Source organism: Oxyura jamaicensis, chromosome 1 (genome assembly GCF_011077185.1).
Source record: "Oxyura jamaicensis isolate SHBP4307 breed ruddy duck chromosome 1, BPBGC_Ojam_1.0, whole genome shotgun sequence".
Taxonomy (NCBI): domain Eukaryota; kingdom Metazoa; phylum Chordata; class Aves; order Anseriformes; family Anatidae; genus Oxyura; species Oxyura jamaicensis.
In genome coordinates, this window is record NC_048893.1 from 65118956 (window position 1) to 65132686 (window position 13731).

General features: G+C 39.4%; 1 protein-coding gene across 14 annotated transcripts in view; it reads left to right on the forward strand.

The window, feature by feature from the left end:
- Positions 1 to 13731, forward strand: part of CALD1 (caldesmon 1) — a 199254-nt gene that overhangs the window by 170803 nt on the left and 14720 nt on the right. For 10 of the 14 annotated variants that reach the window (XR_004756116.1, XM_035346639.1, XM_035346620.1 and 7 more), the window contains 5 exons: positions 1 to 195; positions 842 to 922; positions 5769 to 5917; positions 9970 to 10231; positions 12021 to 12161. The exon at positions 1 to 195 is cut by the window's left edge and continues 802 nt beyond it. Coding sequence is in view for 13 of the 14 variants with exons in the window: in XM_035346639.1 (XP_035202530.1) it covers positions 1 to 195; positions 842 to 922; positions 5769 to 5917; positions 9970 to 10231; positions 12021 to 12161 (828 nt within the window). In the remaining variant the exon portion in view is untranslated. The remainder of the gene's footprint in view (positions 196 to 841; positions 923 to 5768; positions 5918 to 9969; positions 10232 to 12020; positions 12162 to 13731) is intronic. The other 4 variants (XM_035346712.1, XM_035346705.1, XM_035346719.1 and 1 more) reach the window with 2 other exon arrangements.

A 13731-nucleotide genomic window follows, 5' to 3' on the forward strand; every position in this document is an offset into this window, starting at 1 on the left:
GAGAGGAAAGCAGCTGAGGAAAGAGAGAGGGCTAAGGCAGAAGAGGAAAAGAAGGCAGCTGAAGAAAAGGCTAAGCTAGAAGCAGAAAAATTAAAGGAAAAGCAAAAGATTGAAGAAAAGAAAATAGAAGATAAGCAGGTAAAAGAGAAGAAAGTACAAGAGGAAAAACCTCAAGCAGCTTTCCTAAAAAAACAGGTACAGTAAACATTTTGCACCAAAATAAGACACCTGTTGTTTGTGAGAAATGTAATGCAAGAACAAAAAGATTGAATTGGAATTTCCTCACAGATCTGTTCCTGCATATATACAACTAATACCCATGCTGCCTGCTTTTTAAACTAAAATTCATTATTTCTGCTTATCAATAATGAATTGCACAACATGCCTGTCCTCGTTCCGTTGTTCAGAGCACACCTTGCATGTTCAGACCTCTGCATGTTTTTTTGCTGCCTTTTTTCTCAGCTGCTATAAGCTGGCCTGCTGCAGTAACACATGAAGTTGAGGCAAACACAACTTGACACAAACTATTATGAGCACCTGGTAAACTGTGTGAGGAACCACGTGTGTTAAATGCATTCACAACAAAGGGTTCTGTGCTGGGACATATGAGCATGATGCTGCACAAGGGATAAAGCCCAGAGGGGGGAATGGAAGCATTTGGAGAGGGTGGAGGGAGCACAGCTGCACATGGAGATGTGGGCACAGCAGCATATGAAAGACGTGGCTGCACACAGGTTTGGTACATGAACACAGTGTGGAGAAACAAAACTGCAAACAGATGCTCATAGAATGGTGTTTTCGTGTCTTACTTTCAAAAAATATTAAAAACCCACAAACAAAGGAGGAAGACAAAGAGGCTAAAGTGGAAGCTAAAAAGGAAAAGTTACCAGAGAAGCTTCAGCCTACCTCCAAAAAAGATCAGGTAACTTATAAACCACTGATTTAGATGTTGTAGGGAAACTTAAGATAAGAAAATAAATAAGGGACCTATAACTGAAAGTTGTTTGTTCAGCAAAGTACTTAAGCATGTGCCTTACTTCAAGAACATGGGTAATCCTGCTGAAATAAGTAGGGATGAAACTACTTATGGTGCTTAACATTAAGTATATGCTTAAGTATTTTGTTCTTTTAGGGCCTTACAACCAAGACCTGTTTGTCTTAGAACAAATACTTCAGTTAAACTCAGGTCAGGCAATAATACAAGGATGGTTTGCACCTTAGGGATGAAGTTTTCAACTAATCATCCTTCCCTGGTTTCCTCCCACTTTACTGTGAACTTTTTCCCTATGACTGAGACCTACTCTTACCATAATAATAACAATAATCTAGGCCCTTTGGCCACCTGAATGCCTTAACTAATGATTTTCCCCCAAACTGCAATGTCCCATGATATAAACTGTGCATACCCAAGATTCTTCTTTTGTTTTAAAGAGAAATTCTACAAAATTTACTGCATTGCATTTCCACTGTAAACACAGGAGCTGGTGCCATGGTGTTTTACTGTATGGTAAGTAAATAAGATTTGTGAACCATTTGCTCTTCAGGTTACAGCTGGCAAACAGGGAGCCAAGTTCCATTTTATGCAGCACCTGAGCTTTTGGGTCAATACAGCAGGTATAAGAATAGCCCCTGATCCTGGTCAGACATTGGGACTAGTCAGCTTCTTGCAGGTTTGCACCCATTTAGGTTCAGCCAGCTCCATGTGGCTTAAAGGGAGCCACAGCACAGAGATTTAGTAACAGGCAGCTTGTTGCCTCTGCAGCTGCTTGGGAGCACTGAGGGCTACAGAGGGTCTGGGCCAGTGTCCTTAGTTGTAGGAAGGCAGCTTAATTAATTCAGAACATGCTGCAGGAGTTTAGCTCAGCCTCAGAGAGAGGTGAGGGCAAATCATGTAACAAGGTTTTATGTCCAGTTACCTGAGTTGATTGTCCATATTTTTAGTAAGGTACAGGAAAAAGCAAGTAAAGTGATGAAGATGGTTAAAAGAACGGTTTCAAAATCTACAGGGAGGGACTGGCAATACTAAAATAACTTAGTCTAGAAAGGGAAAGAGTTAAATGAAACCTAGGAGTTATGTCAAAATAATGCTTTAGAAAAACGAAATAGTCACTGTACCTGATCACCCTGATTGTGAAACCAGAGGAAGGAACTGTGCAGAAAATAAGGGGTGGATTATATTAAAAGCTGTTCATATGATGGAATCAGCTTGTAATATTCACTGTAGCACACAATTTTTGACTATTACAAGTAAATGTAAAAAGTGGGCTATAAATGTTTGACCACAAATATTGATTGGGAGGTGGGGAGGGCTCGACACACAGTCATCCTGCTTACGTTTGCGCAGAGCTCAATCAGCACTCAGTGGTGCTTCTGTCATCCTTTTCAGCCATGCCTACAAGGCTGGATTCTTCCAGGAAACTGGAAAGGCTTTTGAAAGTAACTTGTAGTTTTAGTACACTTTTGGATGCTCAAGGTGAGACAATTTGAGAGAGTACCACTTTTGGTGCAATGCTGAATATGCATCCACTGAAAGGTAAAACTTTTTCATGTATATCAAGGTGAACATTCAACATGTTCAGCTCATGTTTTAAAATCTCGGTTGGTGCTTCCCGGCTCTTGAAGACAAATTGACAATCTCAAACTCCAAACAAAGTCAGGATCAGACTCCTATCTCCACTTCTTCCCCCCATGCACGGATGTATAAATTCAGTGAGGCTATTTTAGACACATATATGGAGTTAAGAGGATAGCATTATGTAGTGAACCAGATCCTGAAGGAACACTTAACCAGATTTTGCTTCTGTAATTGTGCAACACAAACACATATCCTTTCTTAATGTATCCTTTCAAAATCTGATCCTCAAAGCTCAGGTTTTGATCAAATTAGCAAACAAAATCTGTCTCCCTCTCTGAACTGGCCCACAATTTTGGGTTCTCAAAACTGGCCTGGAAAGTTCATAAGAACAAGGTTTCTCATGATGTGAGACTTCTGGTATTTCCTGCTTCCAGTTTGGCTAGACATACCACAACAGTTGCTTTTCTAATGGTATTTGGGCATAGTCGTTGGCTCTAAATGGATAGCCTAGACCCAGATGCCCACAGCTTTTAAGTCACTAAGAAACAGCCCAAGCAAGGAATAAAATTTGCCAAATGGCCCCAACCTGATTCATTGTTTTCTGAGAGTGTTCAAGTCTTAGATTTAGAAAACTTGACTCTCAATTAATATTAATATAAAAGCCTAACAGGAAAGAAGTAGTATGGAGAAAGATTAAAATATAAATAAATTATGTTTTATGTTAGCTAAACATGGTTTTGGTCAGGTTCTGTTTTGACTTGAGGGTCAAGATTTGAGAGACAGTGCAAGCTGTGTTCAGTTCAGGTAATACCACCCATCCACTCTAACTGTAATCAAAGTAGTCCTTTTCACTAAATTCAGTGGAAGCTGAATTCATCTGTAATTCAGTGAAGCAATGAGACAAGGGAAAATAATTTTTCTGTTGCCTTCCTCTTGAATGGGACATAATGGATTCCATTTCTTTGCTAATCAGTCACAGTTTTGGCATTAAAATGAGTAGGAAAAGTATTGGACATGAAAGCTGTGAAATGTTTGTGTTATATCTTGTTTTATTATCTTTTTGAATAAAGAAGCCAAGCTGCATTAATGGTTTTCTCAAATGCACACATATTACCATAAGTCCTACGGCCTTCTGAAATGCTGTTTCCTAACCTATTAATTTTTAAACTATATTGTTTTAATATTAGTTTTCTCAGCAATTTCAATTAAGATGTAAGAGATATGACCTTCCCCAGTGGACTTCAATACATCACGCAGCTGGAAGATTGGCTTTTTAATGAGACTTAGAAAGGTCTTGGTGAAAATCTCAGCAAAGGAAATCCTATGCTCTCAAAATCCCAACACAGACATCCTGGCATTTGAAATCTTACAACAATCAACATCGTGGGTTTCTGTATCACCCTGTCTGGGGCTGAAGGTTTAGGATATTGCCAACAGGCAGAACTTTTTTTTTTTTTTTTTTTTTTTTTTCCGGGAACATGTCACTAGCTAGAAACTTGCCCAGATTTGGGAGCACCCGAAAGACAGTACTGTCTGGTGGCATTCATTAGACTCAATGAATAGCACTGGTTGTCTCAGTGCAGCTCCTAGAAAACAGAAAGCCATTCCTTGAGGCAGCTAGCAATAATGACCTTGTTTGCTAGCAGTCACGGCATCATGGCCGAAGAATGCACGGCCATGGAAACTGAACTCCCCTCTTGTCCATTAGGGCAGTGCTGCCAGGTTGTAGCTAGAGTCCATTGGTAGGAGCACATGGGGAATGTCTGTGCTGCTGCTGCCTGCTCTTGGGACGGAGCAAGTGTCTCTGTGCATTGTGTCCAGCATCACTCCCCGGTGTCAAACTTGCTGTAGTAGTATAACCACCCAGCACTGACTGGTGGTGTGTGCCACCTCCGCATTGCCTGCTGTTGGCTTTTATTTCTAAGTGCAGCTTGGAACTCTATAAAAGCTGTTGTGCTGCAGACAGGACTGCTATGGTTATGAAAATTATTTTATTTTTTAAGATAGCAAATGGGAAGGTGATAAGCTTCCAAGCTTCCAAGCAACAGAAGATAATTATTATTTTTTTCTTGCTTGCCTACTTCCTCCAATATGATACAGCTGGGAAAAAAAGTTTTTTAGGGATTTTTTTTCCTCTGCTGCTGTTGAAAGGTTATTCAGGCTGCTAGTCCAATTAATTTTCTTAGTGGGAATAATTCTGCCTGAGAACAAAGTACTTAAATCAGTCCATATCCTCCACTTCTTATCAGCATCCAGCCATGACTCAGCATGCTGGGATCAATCTGTCTCTAGTATTGGTAAATACTTCAAGCCCACAACTACAGAGGGATACTGGAGAGTGAAATCCATGCTCTAAATATACTTAATTGCTCTTAAAATTTATATGGCAAAACTTTGTAAGGCCGGAGGGAATTTCTGCTCTAGTGTTTCCAGAGAGAACATTTGCTTCTTCATAGGATTAGATATTCACTAATAGTGTCTGATAACACTATCAATAACTAGCCCCTGGTAGGACTATGCTTTTTGTCAGAGTAACTTTTACTCTGATAACAGATTGCTTTGTATGTTTGTCATTATTCTTGTAGTATTGAAGTATCCACCTGCTGTGACACTGGAAATGCTAGGTCTGGTCTGGTAACACTCCCTTGCTGTGCTGCAGAATGGTCTGCCTACATCCAAATAGCACAAACTTACCTTATCCAGATTGGCAATCGGTGAAGGTTATGAAGTATTCTGTTGCTTCAATGCTCTAAACCTTGTACCAAGAATGTAACAACAAGCCTAGTCCAAGAGGGTTTGCAGCCTAGGATCTTCATAGGCAACAGGTGAATGATGCTGCAGTGGAAGGGAGGAGGATTGGGGCACCTGAGGAAGGTGCAGTTGTAGAAAGAAGTGATATGGTAGCAAAGTCCCATGGCTGCAACAAACTTTCACAGAAGACTGATGATTTTAGATGTTTTCATCTTGAATTCAGGTCAGGCAGGCAGGGTGATGGATTATCACATTTTTGAGCTTTGTAGACTACTTCTTCCATAAAGCATATAAACATTTTGAAGACAGTTGCTTAGTTAATCATTAAGATTAGTAAATCACTTGGTTAATACCAAGAAATTTGTTTCTTGACTGTTATTTATAATGACTCACTGTGACTTTTCTCCCTCCCCCCCTATGATTTACGGTATCTCCTGAGCAGGTAAAAGATGACAAGGATAAAGAAAAAGCACCCAAGGAGGAAATGAAAAGTGTCTGGGATCGTAAAAGGGGAGTTACTGAACAAAAGGCACAGAACGGAGAACGTGAACTCACTTCCCCCAAACTTAAATCTACTGAGAATGCTTTTGGGTAAGTTCCAAGTGAGCCTGGGGCTTGTTTATGCTAGAGCAGAGCAGGAGGCCTTCTCAGGGGTCTCTCTTTAATGGCCTTGTGGCAGCTGAGAAGACTTAACTGGCATCATCAGTGGAAGCTCTGGTGTTCACTATGTGGTTAGGTTTGCGTTAAGGTTCTTGGCCTGTTTTCTAATGGACTGCCATCCCTTTGTTACAGTGACAAAGCAAGGTGCAGAAAGCAGATGTAAATAGTACCTTGTGCCCTCAGTAGAGATGAGCAGCTATTTTTCTGTGCTGGAGTTTTCCTTCCTTGAGGGACTTGCAATTAGAATTTCATTCTGATATCTGCACAGAGGCCAGTTATGACCACATTCCAGATTTTGTAGCTTCTAATATTTTTAATCAGATCTCAACCTGAAATAACTCATTTTCCAATCACACACCTGCTTTCAATCAGACTGCATATCAGTATGCAGCACAATTCAATGGGTAATTCTTGAGAATTTCTCTCTTGATTTCAAGGCAAACTTGAACATAGTGGCTTCTTTACAAAAGTGATTTTTCAGTTAGATGAAAACCTCTGCTAGCCTATATATATATTTATATATATTTATTTTTTTAAGAATTGCGTTAAGTTAGATTTCTTTTTTCTTTTTAAGGAAATACTGGCCTTCTGGCTGTATTGGGAAATTCAGTGAAGGTAACAAATTGCTGAGGAAGTTTATTAAAAAGGGATTCTACCTACTAAAAGGAAGGGAATAAATGAAATAGAGCACAAATTCTTCCTTCTTGCAGAGGAACATGAGTTGGTTAGAAATCATTTTATTTTTCCTTCTGCACATCTCTTCCTTTTTTTACACTGGCACAGGCAAAGAAAAGGTTAAAATCTCCAGGCACATTTAAAAATCCATGTAGGTCAGATGGGTTTTGCTGTTATATCCCAGCATTCCCCTTGTGATTCTTCCAGGAAAACCAAACTTTCTCAAAATAAAATGCAGTTCATAAGGCCCTGGAGACAATCTGACCTAAGGCCAGAAGACAGAGGGAGTCAGGCAGCACGGAGATGGGACAGCAGGAAATGGGCCTTGCTCAGAACTGTCCTGCATCATGACTAGGGTCACATCATCAATAACATGAGAATGGTTTTCTAAAAATATTTTTGTTGTGTTTTCATTTGTTTCACTTCCTGTGGGAGACAGGCCTTAGTGGCAACATGTAGATCTGTGTTTCCATTCCTTTTTTCTTCTGTTTTTCTTCCACTCTTTCCCAAATGTGTGAAGAAGGGTGTCTAACCTGAGGCTTTCTTTGGAACGATCTTCTTGTTTTTACATGAACACATCAGATACTCGTTAGGAAGCAGGTAACTTGGCTAATCCTCAATGGTGAAGACTGAGAATAAAATAGGGTAGTGGAGGCTAAAGAAAAATCTTATCTGCATCTTGTTTGTCCGTGTCAGTCAGAAAATTACAGAAAAAAAATAATTACAGCTTCCCTTTCCCATCTGCCCTCCCACCTCCCCTCCCACCTACCTTTCTCCCTGTTCTTACACAGGACTGAAAAAGTTCTAAATATGAAGTAACACGTTTTTCACATTGTTCTGACATTTTTGGCTCCCACAAACCTCTACTTCTCCTTTTCCTCCTTGTCTGAAAGCTGGCAACCAATTTCATTTCTTAGTACCAAAGAGGTACTTATGAAACTATTCCTCCACCCAACATCTCAATACTAATTCTCAATCTTGACAATAGGGAATGGCGATTCCCAGAATCTGTTGAAAACAGAGGAGTTTGGGAGGTGGAGGAAAATACAGAGAATTACTGCCAGTTTATTGTTTCCTATTTCAGATTATACAGAGCCAGTAGGGGAAGTCCTGTGTGCTGCATGAGAATAAAATAAGCTAGAAACTTAAATGATCTTCATTGTAAGGAGTACAAAACAACCACCTGAGGTCTCCAAACAAAAATATTAAGACTAGATTCTACTTTTGGCTTTTATGAGGTGAAGGTTGAGAGTACTTGTTGATTTCCTTGAGGCCATCTGCACTGAAGTCAGTAAAGAGTAACATATCTCGTGTACTGATATAAAACAGAGCAGTTATTTATTAAGAGAATCAGAGTAACTGGTATGTTCTTAGCTCTCTTAATTTTGTTCCTAGCTCTCTTAATTTTTGTTCTTCATAGCTCTCTTGCCAGTGGTATCATTATGTCTATCAAAGGCGACCTCTTGCTGGGCTAACAGTGACTTCAGAGGGCAAGAGCAATAAATAAATGAAGTTTTTTTTTTTTTTTTTTTTTCATTAGCTTTACTTTTTGATGTTATATAAAGAAAAGACTTCCTAAAACCACATAAACACATTGCAAAATAAATGTCAGGTCTTACTACTTTGGTGTTGAACTTTCACAGATGAATTACAACAGGTGAGATTCACATCACAGGGTCAGTTTGCTTATGCTGGCATTGTTTTTTAATAATACAATTCAAAAATTGTATGCATTCTACACTGCTGCAGCTGAATTTCATCCCAGTCAGTAAGACCATGTGGGGGCAGAGTAATCTGTGTTATTAGATCCCATTGCAATATTGAAACCACAGAAAATTCAGCTCTGATCCGACAACCTGTTTTATATGGTTAACCCTATGTAGATGAAGGATCCATCTGAATGAAGAGTACATTTACAGGATTGGGTGTGATTCACCAGACTGCAAATTTATATCATATTTGTTATTCATGTTGTCATCTCTAATCTCATCATCTCTAACAGTTATTGTTTTTGTTGGAACACTTGATTTATACCATCTCGTAGCATTAAATTCGGCAACACTCTGGTTCAATAAATGAAGTCATTAATATCCAGCTTTTCTAAATGTCAACAGAACAGAGCAGAAAGTTCTTTTAAAAAAGCCAGTAAATACATTCCTTTTCTGTCCCTTGTCAATAGCACACTGATACCTCTGTGGTACCTATCTCCCTGTCAGCAGTAATACTAAACACGCTCATGGAACAGACATTTGACTAAACACTGCTGTGGTAATTGTTTAACTAGGTGATACTATCTGACTCTGTTGAAATGATGTGCTTCACCTATATAAATACTTTTTTTTTTCCTTGTATTCTTTTTTTTTTTTTTTTTCCTTGTATTCTTCCTGTCTGTCTCTCATATTAGAGTTGATTGGAAAACTTCTGTTTTTCTTCGGTGAAAGGTTGCTGTTAATAAATAATTTCCAGTTTCTTACTTAAAGTCATGCCTTCCCTGGAAACTGTCAGCAAAAGATCTGATGAACCTTTCTGTTCATACGAGCTTGCTGAGTCCAAGTGATAGGTGCTTTAGGGACCTTTTTAGTTTTTTAAAACACTGTTGAAGCTGTAGGAGTCTCACCACTCTCTTGTTTCCTTCTGTCTTCCTCAAGTCAATTAACTGGTTCTGTTCCCAAAGATACTTGTCTTTTTCTAAAGGGATTATATAAAATATTTGCCTTTGAAAGCAAAGGGTTATGCATATTTTCTAACACAGAATATAGCAGAGTATTTTTGTTAATTTTTTTAATATGTAAAATTGTCTCACTTAAAACCAACAGAGAGGAATTAGTTATGGGTTTCCATTGCTTTGTTTTCTGTATTAAGTACAATATGCTTTTTGGAAGTGCTTCTTCTGCACACAAACTGCAGAGCAGAGACGTGAAAGTTCAGTGGTTTACTGTATAGCATGGAGATGCTGATAAGATACGTCTTGCTAAAGTTACATGAGATGTTAAACATTTCAAACTCGTTAGCTGAATTGTGATAAAACTGGAGGTGGCCTGCATTCTCAGCTCGGGTGGTCCAGTCCTTGCTTCACAAGTACCTGAGACTGCTTTCTCACTGGCAGCAGATGGGAGAGGTGTTCCTCCAAGCTTCTCAGCCTCCCTAGCTCCTGACAGAAATGCTTTGGGTTTGTTGTAGTTTACAAGGAGCAAAAGATCTTGCGAGGCAGTATCCTCATGTTGCTGGTGAATGTGGGGTAGCGGGGTGGCTCTGGCTAGGAAGGGAAAACCTGTGATGCATTACCTTGCCTTTCATTTCTTTCCCAGCCGCTCCAGCTTGAAGGGAACTGTGAATGCCGAGGAAGCGAAGGCAGGATCCCAGATAGAGGCTGGAAAGCGGCTAGATGATCTGCGCCGTCGCCAGGGTGAGAATGAGAAAGAGGACTTTGAGAAGCTGAAGGAGAAACAGCAGGAGGCAGCCGTGGAGCTGGAGGAACTGAAGAAAAGACGGGAGGAGCGCAGGAAAATCCTGGAGGAAGAGGAGCAGAAGAAGAAACAGGAAGAGGTTGAGAGAAAAGCCAGAGAGGAGGTAAGTGTAAAGTAAGAAGTATTGATCTCTGGTTTTAATCCCTTATTGTTACTACTTTACTTCAACTGGCCATGGATTAGATGGTAACTCTTTACAGCAGTGTCTGTACAGACACCTTTTGGCAAAGAGGTATTGGGGCTGGATGAGAATGTGTTTGTATTTAAAAAAAGGGCAGAATGAGGCCATAGGAGACTTGCACATAGGTGACGATGGAGTGTACAACAAGGAAGGCAGGACTAAACCCAAACATGCAGGCTATGGTGGGCTTCTCTTTCTTGGATGTGATATTGTTGGAGGTCTGTGTGGGATTTGCTGCCATGACTTTGCTTCAGGTTGTACCCTTTGTCTGGGAGCTCTATTTGGATTGTGTGCTCTTCCGGTCGTGTGTCAGGACATGGTCTGTTGCAGTTATTTCAAATATGGTACCAACATTAAAATTACCCCATTTATCCTTCAGATTTAACTGCAAGTATGCCATGTTTGATATCAAATGACCACGTCACAGAGATATTCTTGTGAGAACCTGAGGTAAAACATGCAGGGCACCAAGAAAAACTGCAGTTCTTGCTTCTTTGAGAAAAGACAAAGCTCTACTAATGTCATCACAAGCCAGGATGTCATCTACAGCAGTTGTAAATTTCTTATCTTGTAGGGTATGTGAGATTCTGGGGGCAGTGTTATAGCCACAGACTTCTTAATTTATTTGCAGTCCTTTTGATTTTGATTTGTCTGCTGTAGATGAGCTGGAATGCTGATGTTATATATAGTTATGGTGGGCAAGATCTCATTAGGAAGATATTCCTGTCTCTTGTACCCAAGTACATCTGTTTGCTTGTGCTTTCTCTGCCAAGGGACTCTATAAATAGATTTTCAAATCTCTGGTGCATCATTTAGGAATCTTAAATGTTTGGAAAACAAATGGTGGAAGAATAATAATAGTGTTAGCAGATGAATGCTGATTGCTTTAATATGCTAAGCTCTTTACAGTACAATTCAATAGATGCTGAGATTGCTCAGTGACTTGCTGTATAAGAGCAGACCTTGCTAACCAGCACTCATGGTGGTTGTGCTTGGAGGGCTTCTGGTTTTACTTGTAGTTTATGAAGTAAAAACTCAAGTTATGTCTCTGGAGGTAAAATGATAAGCACTTCCTCTTCACTTTTTGGGCATCTATTGTATTTTCCATGTGAAGTATTAACCTTGGCAAAAGTGTCAGAGCAGATGGAGAGAAGTACAAACAAAGGTGATACGTGAGGGTACAGAGAAACTGAATCTGGGAAAGCAAACGAGACCATGGGAGTTTCTGTTTCTTACACCTGTTTAGACAAACTATAGTCTGTGCAACCTGTTTGATTGACTGGTTCTCTTGTAAACCTGTTTGCATCAATACGCAGACTCAGAGCACATTTAAGTGTTCTTCAAAATGTTTTTAAATGTGTGTACAACTACAAAAAAAAAAGACATTAGGCTTCTGAAATCCAGTTCTTAATGAAATAGCATTTTTATAAATGAGCTTTATTCCTTCGTTAAGCAACACTACATGGCAATAAGGCTGGTGACCTCCCTGTGAGGAGAGACTAAAATAATGGAATAGCTGTCTTCCTCACTTATTTAATAATATGATGAATTGACATCAGTATGTTACTAGCTTTCATGTAAGTCCCTGAACTACTTTGGCTAGCATAAAAACTTGTTCTTAGAAAGTGTGCTAAATTTTTTGCAGGACTACAAAGCCCTGTAATGGTGATGTAGTTACTGAAAGAAGAGATAACCTTTATTATTTGTTTAGGAGGAAAAGAGGAGGATGAAGGAAGAAATTGAAAGGAGAAGGGCTGAAGCTGCTGAGAAACGTCAAAAGATGCCGGAAGATGGTGTATCTGAAGAAAAGAAACCATTTAAATGCTTCAGTCCTAAAGGTTCATCTCTCAAGGTAACCTCCCCAATAACTTCTATATAGTACAGAAAAAGTAAAGGGAGCTGCAGTTCAAACCAATTTCCAAACACCAAAGCGTTGTAGAAATACTTGATAGCAGACCTGGACCAACGTTCTGAAATAGGCTTTGCCTAAAACCTTCAGCTGAAAGACTTCATTCATTTGGATGACTGTACATTAGAGACTCTTTCAAAAATAGTCTAGCATGGTAGTTACCTGTTGTTGGTCAAGAATGTCCAAAAAGATTCTTTACCTTCAAGAAGAAGGATACTTAGAGTTGTATTACTGTGCACGTTGTATTTCAATGTTAATTTATTATAGGACTGCTTTGTGAACTGGAGCAGAAAAAATCATGAACAGAACATTCTCTTCTTTCACAATTCCACTCTCTTCTTCCACAATTACTTCCTTCCTTGCCAAATTACTTTGTCTTTAAGCATATTCAGCCCAATCATCATTAATTGAAACTGTCCCGTATGGTAGTTCTAGCTTACGTCTAAACTCTCTAAACATCTAGAAACACTGGGCTGGATTTTGTTTTCTTACATGATATTAAAAACAACAATAACAAAACCCCCTCTCTTGCTGCAGGAATTTCTAAGTGGTCTTCAGTGGCCTATATTATTTTGGATGTCAGATAAATCAATTAAATGACCTTTCAGCGTGGAAGAGAAATACAGGCCTCTCTGAAATTACTGGGAATTTTGTTTTGATATTTAGTCTGGTCACTTTCTCAGCTCGAGCTAAAACCACAGATCTGTTAATCATGTTCACCTATCTTTTCCTCGTTTCCTTTTGAGGCATTAGTCAGGTAAGAATCCAAAATGTCTGTCAAAAAAGACCACTTAGCGGGCACTAGCAAGAAAACGAACCAGGCAGGACGTTGTCAGGTAGGAGTTTATGTCGGGTCATGAAGGGAGTCTCCATGGGATTAAGAAATGTATGTCATGGGTGACAAGCTGCATTTGATCAGAAGGACATTTCTGCTCACACAGCTTGCTCTTTGAGCTTCAACCCTGTAGTGCTTTGGGTCCTGTTCCAGGTAATACAGCGGCCAAATGCTTTTGTCTGGACTTGGCTTTGACTCCTCAGGCACATCTGAACCTGAAATTTGTGGACAGAATACATACAGCTGTAAACAAAGATTGCCAAGTTGCTTCCCAACTCCTGTTTGTTAGATAAACCTTGTATTGCCATTTTGGTTGCAAAACATTATGTCAAGAATGGATTGTATAATTGTACAGCTTCTTCCTAGTCCTCCTGAGAGAGCTTCTTTTTCTTCCTTCTGTCTGTTGAGATGCCTTTTATGACATACACTTGGAGCTTTAGTTCAGAGATGACTCATAAGGAAGGAAATTATACTTGAGTATGCATAATAGCAAGATATAGATCATAATTTTGGGGAGAGTGGGACAAAACAGTGGATTTGGCAGGAGGTTAATAGATTTCAGAGAGCTTTTGGACTGATGTTACTAAGTGTATTTTTAGAGGAAAGCTGGAATTTTCCAAATGTTGTTAAGCATTAGAGGTCTGATTTTTTTTTTTTTTTTTTTAATGATGATAATTG